Source organism: Molossus molossus, unplaced genomic scaffold (genome assembly GCF_014108415.1).
Source record: "Molossus molossus isolate mMolMol1 unplaced genomic scaffold, mMolMol1.p scaffold_m16_p_17, whole genome shotgun sequence".
Lineage (NCBI taxonomy): Eukaryota > Metazoa > Chordata > Mammalia > Chiroptera > Molossidae > Molossus > Molossus molossus.
In genome coordinates, this window is record NW_023425352.1 from 5,196,658 (window position 1) to 5,219,165 (window position 22,508).

General features: G+C 57.3%; 1 protein-coding gene across 5 annotated transcripts in view; it reads left to right on the top strand.

Moving 5' to 3' along the window:
- Nucleotides 1-22,508, top strand: part of PTPRE (protein tyrosine phosphatase receptor type E) — a 133,930-nt gene that overhangs the window by 101,112 nt on the left and 10,310 nt on the right. For 2 of the 5 annotated variants that reach the window (XM_036264546.1, XM_036264543.1), the window contains exons 1-9: nt 3,728-3,796; nt 3,874-3,947; nt 5,745-5,881; nt 10,175-10,265; nt 14,411-14,487; nt 15,785-15,821; nt 16,155-16,252; nt 20,103-20,222; nt 21,695-21,858. In XM_036264546.1, the coding sequence (XP_036120439.1) occupies nt 3,762-3,796; nt 3,874-3,947; nt 5,745-5,881; nt 10,175-10,265; nt 14,411-14,487; nt 15,785-15,821; nt 16,155-16,252; nt 20,103-20,222; nt 21,695-21,858 (833 nt within the window). In that variant the 5' untranslated portion in view covers nt 3,728-3,761. Of the gene's footprint in view, nt 1-3,520; nt 3,618-3,727; nt 3,797-3,873; nt 3,948-5,744; nt 5,882-10,174; nt 10,266-14,410; nt 14,488-15,784; nt 15,822-16,154; nt 16,253-20,102; nt 20,223-21,694; nt 21,859-22,508 lie in introns of those variants that run through there. The other 3 variants (XM_036264548.1, XM_036264544.1, XM_036264547.1) reach the window with 2 other exon arrangements.

Sequence of the window (22,508 nt, forward strand, 5' to 3'; positions counted from 1 at the left end):
CTGTCATAGGCTGGTCTCTTATTGCCCAGAGAGTTGACTCTTACGTTGCCTTGGGTATCTCCTCTTAGACAGGTGCCTGATGCAGAGAGAGGCCCGACAGGGTGTGTTCAGGGTCCCCAAGGAGAGGAGATGGATCTCTTGCACGGCCCTGTGTTCCTGGTGGGCCAGAGCCTGCCGGTGGCTGCCGGCTCCTTCCCACAGCAGGGTTAGCTGGAGCTGTAACCTTAAGGGCTGGTCCCTCCATCCGCACCAGGCCTGTTAACATTGACAGCCCTACACACCTGCTCCATCCCTCCTCCTCCCACCCCCGAGGCCCCCAAACATAAAACTCAAGGACTTCTCCCCCGGCCCAGTTCGGCTTAGTGGTTGGAGTGTCAGCCCACGGACCGAAGGGTCACGTGTTTGATTCCCGATCAAGGGCACGGACCTGGGTTGCAGATTTGATCTCCGGCCCTGGTCGGGGTCATGCAGGAGGCAGCCAGTTGAAGTGTCTCTCCACATCAATGTTTCTCACTCCCTCTCCCCCTCCCCCTCTCCTTCCCACTCTATCTAAAAATCAATGGGAAAATATCCTCAGGTGAGGATGAACACACAAACAAAACAAAACTCAGGGACTTCTCTGACGGGTCTCCTTGGTGTCTTGGGCAGGGTTCTCCAGAGAAACAGTGCCACTAAGCTAGAGAAAGCCCTGGCCAGTTTGCTCAGCGGTTAGAGCGTCGGCCTGCAGACCAAAGAGTTGCGGGTTCGATTCCAGTCAAGGGCACGTACCTCGGTTGTAGTTTGTCTCTGGCCCTGGTCAGGGTAGTGTAGGAAGCAACTCATCGATGTATCTCTCTCACATCGATCTTCCTCTCTCTCTCTTCCTCTCTCCCCCCCACTTTATCTGAAGATAAATGCAAAAATGTCCTCGGGTGAGGATAAGAGAGAAAAGGACTCTGGGATTCCCTCTTAGATTCCACCCTGCCTCCCTCTCTGGAGCAAATCTGTGTCCAGAGACACAGCTCAGCCTTCAGAGGTGTTTTCTGCCTTATTTGTTTTTCAAAATTGTATTTAGGTTGAATTACTTACCAATATTTTAAAATCAGATAACTTTACATAAAAATTTAGATTTCCTCTTTTGCAAAATTGGAAGAAGTGGGCACTCTGGGCCCACCATCCACTTGGCCCCCATGGGCTGGAGCTGAGCCGCGGCCATCCCGTGGACTGGGCGGACTCTCTGTTCCCTCGGCAGGCCTGCGCACCCCTGGGTGCTCCTGCCTGACCTCTGCCCTCCAAAACAGAGGCAGCTGCTGGCAAATGGCGGAACCCCGGAGTGGGGGACCCATCTGCTCCTGCGATCTGCCGCCTCTGTCCACGTGCACAGCCCCTCTCGGGCTGTGGGTCATTCTGCCTGGTCCCGGAGCACATGCCGTGGGATTGCCGCGGGTGAATGCAGCCTTCTCTCCAAGCAGCCTGAGCATGAAGGCTGGGCCCTGGGCCCCCTGACACAGCCCCCAGGGGGGCTGTCTGTGGTCCAGGTACCCCACTGGAGTTCCCAGGCAGGCCTGCACCCTCAGCCAGGGCCACCCACCCTTGGATCTGAGAAATGGCCAGTCACTGCTAAAGAAGAAGCTGAGCTGGGCAGCCTGACCCCTGTGCAATGCAGAAGTGGGCACTTCCACAGCTGCAAAAGGAGAAGGGACCCTCCCGAGCTCTGTGGCTACAGTGCTTGGCAGAGATGGTGCCCAGTCATGGGTACAAAGCAGCCACATCCTCTCCAGGGCTGGGCCAGCTTCGCCCCGTGGGGATCAGGCGCCTCCCCAGCTGCCTGGGCTGGAGTTGGCTCCACGGGCCTCGCAGGTGGTGGGGTGCTCATGGAGCTCCAGGTTTGGAAGCCTCAGGCCAGGTGGGCTCCCCAGGAAGGCTCTGCAGCGGGTGGGGCCTCAGAAGGGAACTGGGCAGATGCTCTCAGACACTCAGGCTGGCCTCACCCTGGCCTTAAGCTGCAACATGCCTGTGAGCATCACTAACCAGAAGGGGGAGGCATTGGCTCATCCTGGAATGAGGATGTTTCTAGGCTGGCCAGGTTTATAGCGGTGGGTGGGGCCTCCTCCTCATCACAGACCAACTGTCCTCAGTGCACTACTACATCTAATAGTCACTCAAGTTGGTACAATTTTGTCATTTATTAGAAATACATGCATTGGCCACTTGGAGGGTGTCAGGGTGGTAGAGGGTTGGATGACCTGCTCCCAGGAGCTTACAACCTAGGGGATGAGATACAGGTTACGACCTTTAGGGTACACAGAGTGGTGAGGGGAGACTACAGGGCTGGGGAGACCCACTGGGATCAGGGTCATTGTTGGTGCTTCTGTGAACTCAAAGTGCATTAGCCCAGCATTGCCTTTGAGGGGCTCCCCCTGAAAGGGAGCGAAGGCGGTCACCACCGAGTCTGTTCACTGCAGGTCTGTTCCCTGTTCTGTGCTTGGAGACATCAGAGCCCCTCTGGGACCTACAGGAGGGAAGCCAAGTGGGCTTCCTGGGGGAGGGGGCCTTAGACATGTTCCTTGGAGAGCAGGGGACACTTTGGTAAGGAGGGGACAACATGACAGACTGGGGAGGCAGGAGAGAAGTCAGAACATTGGGGAGGGGGGAGGCGACTGAAGCTGGCAGCCAGGCCAGAAGAGCCCCTTGGAATGGGCTTATGGGGCCGGCCCTGGGCAGCCACAGGGCGGCTGCACTGGGTGCAGGGATGCACTACAGGTCGAGGATGGGCAACCTGGCAGATACAAGTGCAGACAAAAGAAGAGCGAGGGTCCTGCCTGGAGGCCAGCTCTGCAGAGCAGGCGGGATCCGGAGCGTAGGGCTCTGGGAGGCCGGGTCACAGCCGGCTACTGGCCTCTGACCCTGTGCCCCGAGGTCCCCTGAAGGCCCTGGGAGCTCCCCAGTATGTACTGGAACAGAGCAGGGGAGCCTCTGCACCTCCACTCTCTCCCACCTCCCCATTAGGGGGGCAGGCAGGCACCCTGGGAACCCGGAAACACAGGCCACCTGAGAGGGGGGACTGGGCACTGTGCCTTCACTGCCCCTCGCCAGGGGACCTTGGGCGAGTCAGGTCATTGGCTCCTCAGCTCAAGTTTGCTTCTCGTGTCAACTGCCCCTTGTGAAGTAGCGGCCGAGCGGCTGCAGTGGCCCAGGACAGTGGGCTCCTGGCGAGCTCTCGGTGCCGGGCAGCGGTCCGCGAAGAAAGGCTGCGGGAGAGGGGGTTTAGGAACTGTCCGTAGGGTTCTGGGTCCGGAAAGAGGGGTCCACGGGGCGGGCCTACTTGGCCGGCTGTGGAGTGGGGTCTGGCCCGGGGAAGGCGGCTGACCGAGGGGCAGGCTCCTTGGCGAATGTAAAGCCGCGTGGCGGTCCGGGAGGAAGGGCTGATGGGCCCTTTGCGGACTGCTAAGTGCGATCTGGGGTTGGGAGCCTTCCTGCCAGACGCCCCGTCGCCATCAGAGCCCCGCCGGGGTCCTGACGGACGGCCGCTCTGCCCCAGGCCCGCCTGCGCCCGGCCCCCCGCCGCTGCTGGCCTGGCTGCTGCTGCCCCTGCTGCTGCCCCTCCTCTTCCTGCTGCTGGCCGCCTACTTCTTCAGGTAGGAGTGTCCCGCGCCGACTCGCCCTATCTGCTCGATGAGGAAATGCGCGCCCACGGGCTGCGACGGCGCAGCGACGGGCGTGGGGCCGCGGCACAGGGCGGCGGGCGGCGGGGCGGAGGGACGCGGCGCAGCGGCTCCGACATGAGCAGCAGGAAGAGCTTCTCCCGGCTCACCTGGTGGGTGGCCGGGTCCCGGGCTGGGCTCCGCGCCGCGCCGCGCGCCCTGGCTGCCGCCTAACGCGTCTGTCTCGCAGGTTCAGGAAGCAGAGGAAGGCCACCGTCAGCGCCAATGACAAGAAGATGCCCAACGGGATCCTGGAGGAGCAAGGTACGCGGCCCCACCGCGGCTGGCCGGGCGCCCCGTCGCCGTCCCTGTCCCGTCCCCGTCCCGGTCCCCGCGCGCGCGCACCCTGCCCGGCGCCTAACTCCGCCCGCCGGCCGCTGTCCCCGCGGAGCGCGGCGCCCCAGCTCCCGCTCGTCTCTGGTGTGAAACCTTGGAAACCTGTGGCTTTGTGGCTTTCTTGAGACATTGTTCATATCCTGTCTTTTTCCCGGGGCTCTGACTCGCGTCTTTCTTGAAGTTCTCTAAAACCATGCTAAGGCGAGGCAGTGGGTTCAGAACCGAAGTTCCCCAGGGGGCTCCCCGGAAACCGCGTTGGTTTAGGGCCCAGCAAGTCTGCGGGGGGCATTTCCAACCTCGTTCGGTTCTCCCTGCGGCTCCTCCTTGTAAATGCTACTTAGGGGCACGTTGCTTTCCTGTCCAAGCCTCGCGGTGGCTGAGGAAGGTGTGTGAGGCAGAGACTTTGAATGTTGGTTCCCATCGGGGACTGCAGCTTCCTTCAGTCTGCAGGCGCGGGCAGGGGCGTGGGGGTGGGGGTCTGTGGTTTGGGGAACAAACGCGCTGCGGGGCTTCAAGCGGGATCGCTAAAGCGACCCCCACAATAACAGGACCAGGCCTGGATGCAGCGTGGCACTTCTGTAGGGCCTGGGGTGTGACTCTTGGTAGATGATAATGTGGCCTGGTGCTACCTTCCTGCCACCCCTGCAGGGCCCCACGGCAGGATTGGGAGGAGGAGGGTGTGGCTGGTAGGGCGCCGGCTCCTGATCAGGTGGAAGAGCCCTGGGGGGAGGGGGGGTTCTTGGCTGGCTTCAGAACTCTTGTGCTGCAGGTATGGACAGGCCCTTATTTTATTTGTTAATCCTCACCTGAGGATATTTTTCCATTGATTTTTAGATAGAGTGGAAGTGGGGAGGGAGGGAGGGAAACACCCATGTGAAAGACACATCAATTGGTTGCGGCTTGCACAACCCAGACGGGGGCCAAATACAGCCCTTGACCGGGAATCGAACCCAGGAAACTTTGGTTGCTGGAGCTGATACTCTACCTGCTAAACCAAACCGGCCAGGGCTGGGCAGACCCTTTTGCAAGTGAGACAGCAAAGTTATCAGGTTGACCTTGGCAAGAATACCCCCCAGGAAGAGAAGCATACCCCAGTGATTGCTCTGGTCTCACTCTGAACTGTGGGTGCCCTTGTCCAGAACCCCCCCACGGGCCCATCACCCCTCTCCTTTCCCATGTGTCCTGCCTCACCCACCACCTCCCTCCAAAAAACCAAAGCCAAAAACAAGGATGGTTCTCTTGGAGTTCTTGGGGTTTGACTCGCCAGGACTATTTCTTATAAACAAGACTGATGAAGACTCATATCCTCACTGATCCCCAGTGTGTTCGGAGCTGGCATCCAGACCCCTAGGACTACTGTTCTCTCTTTCCAGACCTGCAGCCCAGCAGGAGGGGAAGGCTGCCTACATCTTTAGCGGGAGGAACAGGGGCTGCCGGGCAGGTGGGGTGGATGGGTGGGTGAGCTGGGAAGACCAGGAACCTGTGGTGCATGAGAGCAGGCCATAGGGCCTCTCGTCCCTTACGGATGATGTGGATGTGTTACCATAGGACACGGACCTTTGCCTTCAGTTGCTCGGGCCCCGCTGGACCCAGGCTCTGTGATCTCAGAGGAAGATCAGCCCCTCCAGCTGTCATTTCTGCAGGAATGTTGTAAGTCAATCTGGTTAATGAATCATCCACCCGGGAGTATGGCTGACCGGTCCTGTGTTTCTTTTGATCCCACAGAGCAACAGAGAGTGATGCTTCTCAGCAGGTCCCCCTCCGGGCCCAAGAAGTATTTTCCCATCCCCGTGGGGCACCTGGAGGAGGAGATCCGCGTCCGGTCAGCAGATGACTGTAAGAGATTCCGGGAGGAGTTCAATGTGAGTTGAGGCTGCCCTCTGTCTTCTTGTCATGTGGTCAGGAACTGGGAAATACTGTGTTATCTTTACAGTTACTATCCCAACGGCTCAGGGCTCTTGCATCTATTATGACACTGTCCCTAAAAGCAGGGGTCCTGGGAAACCACGTCCCCGCTGCAGTGCCCCCCCCCCATGCTCATTCCTCGTTTATGAGATGAGACAGGTGAGACAATTGTGACGTCCCCTGCTAGCCCAGGCGCTGAGTGCCACGCTCCAAAACCACGTGAGACAGACACTGTTATCCCGATGACGAGGACCAGGCTTGAGAGACCTCAGTATGACAGTTTCTCATTCAAAGTCATGGATATTAACCAGTGTCACCCCAATAAAGTTAATTTTTAAAAAGGAAGCTATGGAGCTCCCGAGAGCTCAAGAATCTGGTTGGTTGTGGGAACTGTGCCTCCTCTGACCCCCGTCACAAGGGGGATTAAAAGTGTGGGGACCACCTTGAGGACCAGCTCTGCCCTTACACCTCTTTGGGGGTGTCTGTCTGAGTCTGCTTCCTTGTCTCCTGCTGCTGCTTCTTTTTCTTTTTTTTTTCTTTATTGGTTTTAGAGAGAGAGGAAGGGAGAAGGAGAGAGAAATAGATTGGCCGCCTCCTACATGCCCCCACCGGGGATTGGGCGCATCCCGCACACATGCCCTTACTGGGAATCGAACCAGCGACCTCTGGGTGCGTGTGTCGATGCTCAACCACCGCGCCACACCAGGCTCCTGCTTCTTAGATGCAGTAGCTTCTTAGATGAATTACCTCCATGAACTTTACATTAAGGACACCTCCCCTTGCCTTATTAATTTTTTATTTAATGTCCTATGAATTGTGAACTGCATAGATACCCAGATGGATATAGAGATGGGCAGAGAGGCAGACACACACTGCACAGTAGTCTTCTGCATCGTCCACATTTTGTGCACGGCCAAGGGCAGCGTGTTGGCATGAAGTCAGATGGGTTCCCAGCAGAGGGGCTGACTTGTCCTGCTCTGCCTGCTGGGCCCTGGCCCTGGCACAACAGTCCGGGAAGCCGGCCTCCGTCACGTGTGCAGAGGGCTGGCTGGAGGCCTTGATGACTTCACAGCTCGTACATGAGGCAGGCACAGGGGACTTTGTACCTAGTGGAGTGTTGTGCAACTGTTACATGGAAAAATGATGTGAATCACACTGCAGACACGTGACATGCCACACAGAAGGCACACGAGGCCACGGGAAGGTGATGGCACATGTAAATGTACTTTGCTTATTTTATACCAGAAGACTCATCTGCATTTATCTTGCTTCCTATTCATTGTTTCCATATGTGTCCCTGTTTTGGAGAAATTAGGTCATATCGAAAGACAACTCCAAGCGGTATTGTTTGGCAATCTCTCGGGCTGATAAGAGAAGTTAGTTCTGCATTCTCAAAATAACTCCAAGTTTCTAGTGACAGGACTTTCCCCCTTCCTCCTTGTCCCATTTCCCCAGCACTGTGTTTGTCCCTATGGAGACCAGTGTAGGGCTCTGAGTCACAACCCACCGGCTCTGCCACCATCGCAAGTACGTGCAACTCCGGAGGAGCAGGGACAGGAACAGGGGCAGGCGGGTGAGGCCCTTGCCCCAGGTGCAGAATTTAAGGAAGCACCAAAACACTAGGTCATCGGGATAAATAATATTTTAATGCAACATTTTAAAATATCAAAATGAATGCAAGTAATGATCCCTGCAGAGTGGAACGGCACACTTGTAAGGAAGGTTCTGACGATGTTTCCTGTTGCTCCAGCCTCCACTGTGGCTTGTCTCCGCATGGTTACTGATCATGTCCGTACTTGAAAGTTTCATATTTTGGACGTTATGGATTTTTTGCATTTATTCATTTATTTATTATTTATTTTTAATATATATATATATTTTTTTTAGGGTGAGAGAGATAGAAACATCAATGTGAGAGAGATACATCGATTGGCTGCCTCCTGTACGCCCCCTACTGGGGATCGAGCCTGTAACCCAGGCCTGTGCCCTGACAGGGAATCAAACCGGGACCTCTCAGTTCATGGAATGCCACTCAGTACACTGAGCCACACCAGCCGGGCCATTTATTTTTTTAATGTTGCATTTGTGTATTATTTTGTTTTGAATCCCGAGGTTTTGGGGTGCCCCCTTTCAATTATGCAGCCAAGGCAGGTGCCTCCCTCCCCTGGTCCCCGCCCCGCCTCTGCCATTCTCACCCTTCCTGCTGGAGCCCCGTTGCTCAGCGAAGGGCAGGTGCTCATGGCAGAGGGGAGAGCGCTGTACTTGAGTCCAGTGGTGTGGAACCCGGTCCTGGCTCCAGGGGAGCCCGGATAGGACCCTAGTTTGCTCTCGAGTGAGGGACAGCCACGTCCTAAGCCACGTCTGTGCCTCATCCCTCTGCTAAGAGCAGCAGAGCCACCAGGACCAGCCCACTCTTGGTTCCACAGACAGATAAGCTGGGGGTGGCTGTCACCCCTCTTCCTCCCTTTCCTGCCCACTGCCCTGAGCTTCTCTCCCAAAAGCTGTGAAGGGAGAGGGTTGAGCCTCAGAGCGGCGGATCCCAGGGGGATTGGACGTTTGTGTTTTGCTGATCGGAGCTGAGCTGACCTTGACACGCATCAAGGAGGTTGTGTGTCAGGGAGCAGTTCAGTTGGCTGACAGAGGCGTGGATGCTGGTGGCAGTCTGTCTGAACACCTGCCCGGGTCTGCCTCTTACCAGCCTGGGGGGCTGGGGCAACTTGCTGAATCTCTGCCTCAGTTTCCTCATCTGGGAAATCAGAGCGCTCCTGCCCCCTGGGGTTTTCGTACGGAACCTGTGAAAGAGGTGAGGTGTGCCCAGCGCAGCCCAGTGTGCACAGGTGTCTGGAGCTGCGATCCTTTTCACACAACGAACGTGTCTTCCAGTCTTCCGTTCTCTGCAACATAGTAGCAGAGCGCTGTTCTAGCAAAGTCTATTTCAGGTTAAATCCCAGGCCAGGAAAACCCCCTCCCCGGACAGGCTCTTCCCAGAACCTCTGTCCTGGCAGGTGCCTGGGCCTGACCCAATCATAATGATTTAGAAAGACACAGGGGAGGTGCCACTGGGAGAGGTCCCAGCACAATACACCAGCTAGAAGCGTCCGCCGGGCTTGCTGGAGCTGCCCACCCCTGGCTCCTTGTCCGTTTTTCTCCGTTTGCTGTCATCTGTCCGGCACTGGTGGACACACACTGGCTTGTGCACATTCATGGAAATGAAATCTCACCTCAAACCAACCAACCCTCTTCTGCCAATTACATAATCGGACAATTAATCACAAGGTGTCCCTGACCAGTTGTCACACGCACGGCTCACGCGTGGTACTGCAGGGTGGCCCGGCTCTGGCACAGCCCCGTGCTCTCCCATCTCCCCTGCGCCATCCGATGGTGACGGGAGGCCCCGCAGGCTGAGGGCAGGACAGAGTTGGGGGCTGCTCTGTGTGGGCAGGCGGGTGGGCGGATGTTCCCTGGCGTGAAAGCGATATGGGCTAGGAGCCCGGAGCACTTTGTTTCTCACGCCGAGTGACGCTCTGTGCCGCCCACGGAGCTGTGTTGTCACTCTGTCTCCATCTGGGGCAGATGCCAGGCACACCGCTGGGATGTCAGAGCCACGTCCACCCTTGCCACTTGGGCCCCTCCTGCTATCCCCACCCACTGCACCGCCCAGTTCAGAGTCTTCTCTGGGCTTTTTTTTCTTTTTAATGTTATTATTATTATTTTTATCCTCACTCGAGGACATTTTTTCCATTTTTTTGTTCAGGTAGAGTAGGAGGGAGAGAGAGGAAGAGAGAGAGAGAGAGAGAGAAACATCGACGTGAAGGGACACATCGAGTGGTTGCCACCCGCACAACCCAACCAGGGCCGGGGACAAACTGCAACCAAGGTACGTGCCCTTAGCGGGAACCGAACCCGGGTCTCTCGGGACCACAGGCCGACGCTCCAACCGCTGAGCCAAACCGGCCAGGGCTTAATATGTTATTTTTAATAGACAATTTTTAGAGTCATTTTAGGTTCACAGAAAAATCGGCCAGGCAGTATCACATTCTGGCTCACCGTTCCCGGGGGTCGGCGCATGCGTTTGTGTGTGATGTATGTTACAGTTGATGAACCGAGAGTGATTTGTTACGGTTGATGCTGCTAGTGTTGGGGACCATGGACGAGGTGACGGGGGGTTGACCGGAGACCTGCTCCCTGGGGAGGCTGGCCTAGCGCAGTGCTGGTCCGTCCTCTGAGTGCCAACTCTGCCTTTCTTCCAGTCGTTGCCGTCCGGACACACGCAAGGAACTTTTGAACAGGCGAATAAAGAAGAAAACCGAGAAAAAAACAGATATCCCAACATCCTTCCCAGTAAGATTTTACTTTTCTTTTCATGGCCGGTGGTGTTTTGACTAAACCCCAAATTCCCTTGCAGCCCCCGGTGCTGGTGCCGGTCTGGGGGCATGACGATCGGTCTCGGGGACCAGAGCCGGGCCAGCACAGCTGCTCGGCAGGTGCACCTGGCATCTAGGCACCTGTCTGCCGCCGGACACAGGCAGCCTGCATTTGTGAGGGTCTGGCCACTAAGCCTGGGCTTAAGGTGGACCTGGATGGCAGGGTCCTTCCTACTGCATCTAGTCCTGAGCCCCAGCCAGGGCGGCTGGTGGCCCTGGCCATCTCTCCCAGTTGGACTCAGGGCTCTTGGCCACCAGCAGCATGTACCCTGGACCAGGGCCAGAAATGACAAATAAGAAACCTGTAGGACTTTGACGACGTTGTGGGGAGGCCTCCAGTAAACCCAGTTTTAACCCCAAAGCTAAGGATTGCCATGGGCTGGAGAGTGTGGGCTGGAGGAGGTGCAGGGCGTTGACAGAGCTGTCGGGGGTGGCAGTGCCCGGGCCATGCCCCTGGGGTGGCATTCACAGCCAACCAGGACACACCCCCAGAGTTGCTGCCTTTGTGAAGGCGGCCCAGGAGGGTCGTGATGTCTTCCGTTCAGCCTCAACCGCTCCTGCTGCCTTGGCCCAGCAGGCTAACAGTATGGCCGCCTCGAGGACCCCACTAAGTTCATGTTCGCACCCTGAACCTGAGGCTTCCCTGTTGCAGGAACCTCCCTTCACGTGGGACTGAGGGGCTAGCCTGTGTGCCAGTGTCAGTGGGTTGGCTCTCAGTGGCATTTTGGGGTTAGAAGTGCTCTGTCGGTCGGAGAGGCTGTGGTCCAGCGACTTGTGTGGTCTCTGGATTTTCAGCTCTTGAGAGACATAATTCTTTCCCATTTTGCATGCATCCGACGTACGGTTCTGCAGAGCTCCCTGACCCTGTGATCCAACTAAAACTAGAGCAGTGAAGCAGAGGCCTTCCATCCCCAGGTATCTGCGGAGGAGGTCAGGGCGCCCGGGGCGGGGGCTGCAGTGCCCGAGGCTGAGCAGTGAGCAGTGAGCGTGGCCCGGACTGGGTACCTCTGCTCAGCCATGCAGGTGGCACCGAGAGTCTGCTGCTGGACGGCGTGTAGGTTAGAGGGAAAAGCAGGTGAGTGACGGGTGGGTCAGCTCAGGAGAGGGGAACCTGGCAGGAGGTTTGGGATCATCGGAATAATTGTGTCAAATAAAAACCAGCATATTTGGAAATTAGTAACTAGTACTAGCATAATTAGCTTACTTAATTAGTTTAATTCACACATTGATCTGCGTAATGTACGTAGGTATCGGGCACCCGCTCCAGGCCAAGCCCTCTCCCAGGTCCCTGACCCACATTTTCTAATCACTGCGGCCTTCATCCTTGAAAGGCAATATATCCGTTGCTAATTAAGAGTCTTTTCGGCGGGACTTCCATGCGCGCAGCACCGGTGGCCAGGTGTGGCGATTATCTGCACCCCAGCCCCTCCTCCTCCCAGACGTGATGGCCCACCACCTCCGAGGGCCACCAGCCAGGGTGGCAGTGTCCACGCTGGCTGTTCTCCAGCTTGTCCCAAGGGAACGGGTTGGCCCCCACCTCGGTGTGCACTGTGACGGGGTGCCGAATGGGCTTTTCCAACATCCCCCATAAGTTCCCTCTCCCCCACCCAGGGCGAGGGCCTGCCTCAGTCCCTCCCAGCACCTCACCAGAGAAAGTCTAGGGTGCGGGCGGTCTCCAGGGCCGTGATGCATCTCACATGGGAGGGGCGTTGGGTTTACGGAATGGTGACATGGGGACACTCGGGATGGGCCCTGGCGATAACCAACTGTGTGGTATCTGGAGTTTGGCATCAGCTGAAAGAGGGGGTGTCTGGTTTTTTTGAAGTTGGTCAGAGCAGCCCTAGGCCCAGCTGGGGGCCAGGACAGGAGTGGGCTGGATCGGGGGACTTTGTGCAGGGGGCTGAGAGACCCCACTGTTACTCAGGGTAGGGTCAGCAGGCAGGGAGGGGCTGGGGCCCAACGCCCACAGCCCTGGGCACCTTCCCCCAGGCCCAGTTTGGCTGTACCGTGGGGGTGGGGGAGGGGAGACACACCAGGTGAGTTCTGGAACTGGACTACGGCTGGTCACCAAAGTGTCCTGTTTTCTGGGAGCACCTACCGCTGATGAATTTAGGAAATCAGGCTTTGAAAGTGAAGTGTGACTTTTTAGACTAAAACGGCAGGGAGCTCCTAGAAGCAGCCAGAGGTCTGTTCCCACCTCCGCTCGCACAGCTGTCCTCAGACGGCGGTTCTTCTCCCGGCCCTGCGCCCACGCTCTGCCTCCGGGTTGTCAGCCGCGGTGCACGAGGGTCACACGGCCAAGTCCGCGCGGGCTGACACCCTGACCACCCCGAGTGGGCGGGAACTGTCCCTGAGGGCTGCACTGGCCCGTCCTCATGAGCAGGACAGATCTGGTCTGGCCGCACGATGCCCAGACAGTGGGTGTCTGAGGCCACCAGCCACCTTCCGGGGGGACAGCAGCCGTGACCCGGGTGCTCCGACCCCAGACCTCCACCACAAACACATCCCCTCGGTAGCTTCAGTCCTGCGGTGAGAGGAGGGGACCGAGCAGGGCGAAGACGCGGAATCATGCAGTAATCAGGGCAGAGAGCGCAGACGGAGCGCCCACCGTGTGCCGGCCCTGTGCCAGTCCGTCGTCACCCAGGGCTGGGGCGGGTCCAGGCACCTTCCTGCTTCTCATCCCAGGAGCCCAGTGGGGACACCGCGCTTTCAGGGGCCTGAGAGTCTAATGTCCTCTGCAGCAGGAGAAATACGGGCCCCGACTCTGGCCTGGCTCCCACTCACCTGTGGTGACCACCACCCGCTGGTCAGTGCCTATTTCTCAGGAAGGTCCCTGAGGGCAGAAGTGACAGGCCCACAAAGTCACAACGGGGCTGGTCCATCTCCCCAGCATGTGCGACACACACAGACCCCAGAAGCATGCACACACACACCCCTTACACATATGCCAACACACCTGCCCCCCACATAGCACACACTCACATCCATGTCATACACACCACCACACATACCACCACCACACATACAGCCACACACCACTCACACACATATACACTCACACACATACCACCCACACACATACACCACTCACACATACACACACACCACTCACACACTCACACACACACACCACTCACACACACCACACACACACTCACATACACACACCACTCACATGTGCACACACACTACACACACACACCACTCACACATGCACACACACATACACACACCACTCACATACCACTCACACACACCACACACACACACTCACCACTCACATACACACCACTCACACATATACATACAACACTCACACCCACCACACATACACTCACACACACACACCACTCACATGTGCACACACACACTACACACACACACACTCACATACACACCACTCACACATATACATACACCACTCACACACACCACACATACACTCACACACACACACCACTCACACATGCACACACACATACTACACACACACTCACATACACACCACTCACATGCACACACACATACACACACACACTCACACACACACACACACACACACACACACGGAACACTCCTGCCCAGCCCTCCGTCTGGGAAATGGCTACTGCTCCAGGCCGGAACCTTCCAGGCAGGTGGCCCTTCAGGCCCCGGTCTATGCTGACCTTCGTCCCTGGGGCAGACCTGCAGGGTGAGAGCTGAGGTCCATAGTTCCGAACCCCCGACCTAGATGTCCCCTTGTCCAGAGGTACAGTAGCCCTCCCCCTGGAAAGCCTGGGAGAGTGGACCCCCAAATCCTCCTGAGTGCACCCACACATGTCAGTACTGGAGCCCTGTGGGGTGCAGAGAACACGGCCGCATGGTGGGGCCCTCACGGTCCTGTTTCTGCGTGGCAGTGGGCGGCCTCTGGACGCTGAGATTTTTCCCTGTCTCCCCTCCCTCTGCCATCCCGTGGGAGGCCCGGTGACGGCCTGTGCAGAGTTCAATCTTGTCGACGCAAGAAGGGTGGGCAGATGGGACCTGCTTCTCTTAATATCACGTTTTTTTGTTGTTGTTAAACAGACGATCATTCCAGGGTGATTTTGAGCCCGGTGGACGGAACCCCCTGTTCGGACTACATTAACGCTTCGTACATAGATGTAAGTGCTCCGATTGCCTGTCCCTGCCCAGCGCCACGTGGGTGCCTGGACCCTGGGGGCTGAGTGTGAGTCATGACCGCTGAGCGCCTTCTCCTCTGGGTCCGGGAATGTAAATTGTCGCAACCTTCCTGGGCACTGTGGCCACGGACAGAGAGCATGGACACAGCCACACCTTTTCAGTGAGTGTCCGTGTCTCGTTTTCAAGAGCATGAGCGCCAAGGATGTTCATTGCAGCTTTGTTTATGTTACTGACAAACTAGAACAGGAGGGACCCGTTAAGTAACCGATGGTGAAACCATACACAGTAGATGGTTATGAATCCATTCTATTTTTCCTTTTATTTATTTATTTTTAATTTTTTTTTTCTTTATTGACTTTAGAGAGAGAGGAAGGGAGAGGGAGAGAGAGAGAGAAACATCAGTGAGAGAGAACATCGATTGGCCACCTCCTGCATGCCCCCCACTGGGGATTTGGCCCACAACCTGGGCATGTGTCCTGACCAGGAATCGAACTGGCAACTTCTTGGTGCGTGGGTCGACGCTCAACCACTGAGCCACACCGGCCGGGCTTAGTTTTTTTCCTTTTAAACTTCTCTTTATTGTTGAATGAATTACAGATGCCCCCCTTTTTCCCCCCATTGACCCCCTCCTCCCCGCTCCGGCCCCCTCCTGCCTTCCCCACACTGTTGTCTGTGTCCGTTGGTTATGCGTCTGTGCGTGTAAGTTTTTTGGTTTCTCTTCCCACCCCCCTTCCCTTCATCAGTCTAACAACAAACTTGTACTTAATCCCTTCGCCTTTTTGTTTGTAGAGTCAGTTGTTGATAGATCTGCATTTATTGTTCATATTTTTGTTCTTCTTTTTCAAGAAGACCCTTCAGCATTTCATATAATCCTGGTTTGGTGGTGATGAAGTCCTTTAGCTTTTTCTCCTCTGGGAAACTCTATCTGTCCATCGAAGTTAGGAACCCATGTTAATCAACCTTAAAAGATCATTTACCACAAGCTATTAACATCACAAAAATACAACGTAAGAGAATTTGTACATAGAAACCAATGAGAAAGATGTACATGTCCGTGTGCCTGCCCCTGTGTGTGTGGGGAGGTATTCACAGAAACAGAGAAGGGGTGTGCAGAATTAGCGCTGGTATTTCCCAGGTTCCTGGTGAGTTTCCTTCTCACTTTCCCTGGTGTTTTCCAGCGTTTCAGGATGAATATGTGTTGCTTTCCTAACAACAGTAAAAGAGTCTTTCTCGGCAGAGATATTTAGAAAAATTATAAATCTGATTTTATTTTCCTAGGGTTACAAGGAGAAGAATAAATTCATAGCAGCTCAAGGTAAGCCTGTTACTTTCTCATCACCCCCACCCCCACACACCATGTCCATTCTGGTTCAGCTTCCGGAGTGGGGTCTGATACTCTGAGACTATCAAGTAGGATGGCCACAGCCCCCTGGACCCACCACTGCAGACCCAACTCTCACTTACTACTTACTGGGACTTGCTGGTCCCTCCCAGCCCCACAGGGTCTGGAGTTCTGTAAACTGGGAACTGGCCAGACCAGTCCTTTGTGCCCTGGGGTGGGAGTGGGGGTGGGGGAGCAGCCGTCCAGGGCCTAGGCCGGGGCGCCCTTCTCTGTGTGCCTGACTTTGGGACGGTCCTCCGCATACAGGCCCCAAACAGGAAACAGTTAACGACTTCTGGAGGATGGTCTGGGAGCAGAAGTCCGCGACCATTGTCATGCTGACCAACCTGAAGGAGAGGAAAGAGGTGAGCACCCCCAGGGACTCAGGGAGCTTTCTGGTGGCTGCTGGTGCCCTGGGAGGCGGGGTCACCACTTCCGCTTCCTAGTTCCCTCCCTTCTTATCACTGCAGAAGAAAATGAGAAACACCCCGGCTCACAGCCCTTTTATCTTGAGATACATCCTCTGTGTTCCAAGTAGCTGTCGCATAAGCAGCGTCCAAACCTGTAGAGAATTTTTATGACTTTACTTGAGCCAAACTAATGACAGTTGCTGGGAAGGAAAATCTCAGCGGATTGAGAAAATGCTCCTGAAAATGGCAGTTTACAGCTGGTTTTATACATTAGACTCAATGGAAGGGGTTCTGTGGAATCGATTGGTGGTCGATTAAGGGGGCCGGAATAAGCCAAGCGGGGGGAACCCCTGGGATTAAATAAAAAGTAACATGGAGAGACACATACTTGCTTTACATGGTGGGTGCAGGATAGTTAATAATTAACATTTGCACACAGAGATGGTGTTGGGGCATAACAGTGAGGGGTTCCCTGGTCTCCCGGTCTGGTGGGAGATTGTGCCCGGAGGGGTCTGGAAGATAGGGATTACTCTGACCTGCGAAGATTTTTTTATCTTAGATGCAAAAGACAACAGACTGACTCAGTTAAGATAAAGACTGACCTTTGCTAAGGAAGATGCTGGCCTAGGATGACTACCCGCATGCCCTGCTTGTAGTAAGGAATGTATGTGTCCATCCTGTGTGGTTACTTTCCATCTCTGTTTGTAGGGTCCACTGTGCAGGCCTCCCCCAGCTCAGGGTCCCTGTGTGGCCCTTTTGCGTCCGCGTCACCCATGCCCTAGACTCTGAGGCTCGGCTCCGCAGCCGGCTGGCAGCTGTCACTCACGATGAGGACAGTGGGTGTTAGCGTTTTGAGTTTTAGCATGTGGAGCACGTCATGGGGTGGGCCTCGGACTATAAATAAGAATGACTTCCTGCTTATTAGCCAGGCTAGAGAAATGCATTTGCAAAACAAGATATATTGAACGAATGCTGAGTTATCACTCCAATACATTGAAAGAGCTGTTTCTAATTCCAAAAGTAATGTGCACAGTAGGAACTCGAAACCTCTTTAAAGAAGAAAGTTAAAACAGATTCATCTCCTAAACGTGACAGATGCCAACATGTGTCTCCTGGGGGGGCCCATCCACATGTGGTGTCTCCGGGGACCGTCCGGGTGGGGTGTCTTCCGGGGGGCCCCGTCCATGTGCGGTGTGTGCAGTGAGCCAATGGCACCCCGCCTGGTGCCGTTCATCTTCCACCGAGAAGGCGCAGCACCACACAGAAAGCAGACACATGTAGCCCTGGCCGGTTTGGCTCAGCGGTTAGAGCGTCGGCCTGCGGTCCGGAGAGACCCGGGTTCAGTTCCCGCTAAGGGCATGTACCTCGGTTGCAGTTTGTCCCCGGCCCTGGTTGGTCGTGCGGGTGGCAGCCACTCGATCTGTCCTTTTCACATCGATGTTTCTCTCTCTCTCTTCCTCCCGCTCTATCTGAACAAATTACGGAAAAATGTCCTCGGGTGAGGATTAAAAAAAAAAAAAAAAAAAGCAGACATGTAGCCTGTCAGGAGGTGACATAGGAAGTATCGGGAGTGAGGGGCAGTGGTTCCAGAAGGGCAGAGACACCCTGGCGGAGGGCCTGGCTGGGCTGAAGCCGGATCGGTGCCCTGGGCCCGGCCCGGGTGGAGAGACGAGGGGCCTTCTTCTGGCCAGAGGCTGCACTTTAGCTGAAGGCCCCAGACCCTGCAGAGAGCCAGGCCCCCGTGATGACGTTCCCGCGCGGGAGGAGGGTGCCAGATGGAGCAGCCCCACTTGGGTCATGGCCAGACCCCAGCTAGGAGCAGGTCACGGAGCCAGGCTGGGGGCGTGTGGCCGGCGGAGGCAGCCGAGCGGTGGGGGCCTTCTGGGGGTTTTCTTTTAGGCAGGGAGCTAACTTTCCAGAATGAAGGCAGAATTGGGAGCTGGAGGGAGACTTGTTCCAGGTGGGGAGGTCTTCTAGCATGTTCTAGCCTGAGGGTCAGAGCAAGGGTGGTGGGGACAGGCTGAGAGGAAGGAGGGGCCCGGAGGGCCCAGAGGGGCCCAGAGGTGCTAATCGCTGCCTCTGCCTTTCCTGTCGCTCACTGGGATGAGCTGGCCTAACCCGAGGGCCCCGAAGGCCCCGGGGAAGGGCTGCCCTTTGAGATAGAAGTGCAGGCCCTGCGACACTCAGCTCAGGGTGGGGGTGGAGGCCAGGCCACAGGCCAGCCAAGTGGCAGGAGGCGGCCCCAGAAGAGTCTCCGATCTACAGGAAATAGCCTCCAACCGCCATTTCTGGTTGGGGTGGATTGGGGGTTTTTGTGTTGTTTTTGAAGGAGTGAAGACAGGGTTGGGGAGGGCCACCCGTCTCTGTGTGAGTCCTGGACCTAGCCCCCGAAAAAGAGCGAGCCCCCGCAAAAGAGCGAGCCCTGCCATCCCTGTGACCAGCCTTGCTGGGGGTGGGGCAGCTTGTTTACAAACATGAAACACTCGGAGACCAGTGCAGAAGCTGGGGTGGGGCAGAGCACGCCCCCCGGCCCCCCGGCAGTCATTCTGTGTCTTTCGCTTGACATTTGCTGTCTGATGTCACTCCGAAGCCTCCCATGGGGTTTTCCACCTCTGTGACTCAGAGCAGGCCTGCCGCTGCCCTGTGCGTCACAGGCTCACCGGTCACGTGAAATCATTTCTCAGTAGCGTTTCCCCTTTCCGAACTGCTCACACCTCTGCCGTGCTCGCCCGGCTCCAACACCCTGGCGGAATGTTGTGACACACGCCTGCTTTGTCATCTCGTGGCCTGACGTGGAGGGGGCGGCATTCCACGTGTGGATGAGGAGGCCCAGGGTGGGGGGGGGGGGCGCTCAGAAACCTCGGCCCCGGGGACCAGAGGGATGGCCTTTCAAGGTGAACAGCTCAGGAGGGTCTCCAGGGGCCCCAGGAGGCTGGGACTGGCCCTCAGCAAGGCCTTTGTGGGTTTGCTTCTGCTGGGGCCACCTCGGAGGCACCCGGAGCTGGGACATGGGAGGGGAAGTTGTCCCGTGGGTGTCACACACAAACCTATGGCTCTGGTCAACACTAGGACACTTCTGTGTTGGTCAATGATGATGCTCATGGCTCGGCTCCCAGCTTTACCACCCACGGGTCTTTCAGGACAAACCGACGTTTAGGAGACTCGCTGATGACCGGACATGGATGTGGACAGCCTCCCTCTCCCACTTTGCGTGCCCTCGTGTTCACGACTGACCGCGTTAGGTGCTGGGGTGCCCTGTGCTGCAGTCTTTGTAGATTGGAGGGAGCGAGGGGACAGAAAGCGGCCTCCCTGTGGCCCCTGCCCTCCCTGAGCCAGCCCGGTCCTCATCGGAGAAACGAGGAGCAGGAAGGGCCACAGCGTCGTGCCCTGGACGTGGACTGGCCCAGTGCAGGTCCCGTCTGTCCTTAGCCAGCTGGGCTGGACGGGACCAGCTGCTAGACCCGGTGGGCAGTGTTTGGGGAACACCTAGTCCCAGGGGCTGGGTGTGAGCCGCATGGCCTGGCGGCCACCTTTGGGCAGGTTCCTGGCCCTGCAGTGTGTGGGCTCAGCAAGACGGCTCAGTGAGCCCGTGGGCTTAGTGAGTGGGTGAGTGGGGGCATCCGGGCATTGGGATCAGGAAGGCCCCAGGTGCAGGCTCAGGGCTGCCCTGCCTCAGTTTCCCCACTTATAAGCAGCCCCAGAGCGCGGTTTGATTGGAGCCTGATGTGTGTGGCCTGTGATGACGGGGGGACAGGTGCTGGGCGACCCAAGGGACCCACAGGCCCGTGCTGTTCCTCCCGTGTAGGAGAAGTGCTTCCAGTACTGGCCGGACCAGGGCTGCTGGACCTACGGACACATCCGGGTGTGCGTGGAGGACTGCGTGGCCCTGGTGGACTACACCGTCCGCAAGTTCTGCGTCCAGTCGGTGAGCGCGCGGAGCTGCGGGGCCGGAAGGGCAGGCGGCTCCCTGGAGGGCAGGGTCCAGAGTGCACCCAGCCTGATTCCTCCCCGAGAGCTTGGACCCCGCCCCCGGCTGCCCCGCCCCCAGCTTTGCCCCTCCCCCAGCTTTGCTCCCCTTCCCTTGCATTGCGGTGGCTCTTGCTGAGTGGGCCTGAGGCCAGAGGAGGCGCCAGGTGGGGACAGCGACAGAGCTGGGAAGGGGGTCAGCGGGCCGAGCATGAGTCCGCAGCGGAGGACCGGGGCCGGTGCCCATGCGTCCTGTCCTCACACCCTGAGAGAGGCTCCTGGCTCCCAGGGGCCATTCTGGGTGGAGGAAGTGAGTCAGTCACAGGGGCCTGGGGGTGGGGTCCCCCTTAGTAACAGAGCCATTTCACACACTGGAATCATGAGGCAGGATTTCTTTAACAGTTTCAGAATTACGTCTGAAACTTCCTCATTGTTTGTCACACTCACTTCCGGCTAGTCGCCCACCGCAGGCGCTAGGCTGGCCCGGCAGAGCCGCCAGTGTGCGCAGGGGAGTGAGGGAGGTTTAAGACGTAAAACCGAAGGCGTGTCAGCGGGGAGGAGAGGTAGAGGACGCACGTCAGGTCTCAGGTCGCAGAACGTGAGCGAGGTTCCTGCGCCGCTGCAAACCGAGGAAGAACGGGCTTTGTTATTCGTGGTTTTTTTTTTTTTTTGTACGTGCCCCTAGCAGGAACTGAACCCGGGACTCTCTGGTCCGCAGGCCAACGCTCCAACCGCTGAGCCCAACCGGCCAGGGCTCATGTTTTTTTTTCTTTATTGATTTAGAGACAGAGGAAGGGAGAGGGAGAGAGAGAAACATCAATGAGCGAGAACATGGATTGGCCGCCTCCTGCGCGCCCCCACTGGGGATCGGGCCCACAACCTGGGCATGTGACCTCACCGGGAATCGAACAGGCGACCTCTTGGTGCAGGGGTCCACGCTCAACCACTGAGCCACACTGGCCAGGCGGGTTTTGTCATTCTTGCTGTCCCCTGCCTGCCTCCCTTCCAGAGTCACACATATATACCCCCCAGACACATCCAGATACACCCCCCCACCCAGACACACACAGATGCAAACACCCCTCCAGACACATGCAGATACACACACACACACACGTAGATGCACACACACCCACACACACATGCAGATACACTCCCCCCCCCCCCGACACACGTAGATACACTGTAGTCTGGGGCAAACTCATGGGCGGTGGGTGACATCGGAGAGGCTCTGAGGAAGGTTCTGGAAGTCCACAGTGGGCCAACAGCATCATCTTTTCTCCCAAATTAAGACACTTGGGAGGGAAGGGGATGCTGTGTGTAAGAGGGGGTACCTGCTCGCCCATGGGGTCCCTAGGTCTGGCTGGCCGGCCGCAGGGGTGGTGAGCGGGGGAGGGTGGCTGTCCCATGCACACCTCCCTGTCCCCTCAGCAGCTTCATGATGGCAGCAAAGCCCCGCGGCTCGTGAGCCAGCTGCACTTCACCAGCTGGCCCGACTTTGGGGTGCCTTTCACCCCCATCGGGATGCTCAAGTTCCTGAAGAAGGTGAAGACGCTCAACCCCACGCACGCCGGGCCCATCGTGGTCCACTGTAGGTGCGTCTGGGCCGCCCCGGGGGAGGATTCGGCCCCTTGGCCACCGGTATGGGGGGCACGGGGGCGGGCAGGTGATGTGAAAAGCAGCCCAGGGAACCCCCACCCCATGCATTCCGTGCTAGCACAGCCCTTTCTTCAGTGGCATGTGAGGGGGACCCCAATATCTAAAACACACAAGCCAAGAGCCCCGGGTTGATTGTGGGAATGGCAGGTTCTTTTGGCCTCCCCACGTCATGCCCCCAGAGACCCCCGAGTCACCCCAGGAGCAGAGATGGAGACCACACTTCCCCAAGGAGCCCCCCAAGTCTTTCTAGAGGAGCGCATGAGGCTCAGGGGGCTGGAGGTGTGCCCCCTGGCAGGGAGCAGACAGCGGCCAGGAGAGCCAGGGGTGCAGGGGCCTCTCTGGGTCCCCTCACCTCGCCCAGCCTCGGTTTCCGTGGTTCCCAGGTCTGTAATGGGGAGGCACCGGGGAGGCTGGGACTGGCGTCTGGGAGTGGGCGTGGCATCACTGAGCAGCGCTGCCGGGTCCTTCCTCGCGGTGGGAAAGCAGGTGTCAGAAGGCCTGCAGGACAAGACCCCCCGGCCTTGGACTTGGCATGGGGGGACCAGCACCGTCTCTCCCCTGACCAAGTGTCCTCTCATGCCTCCCG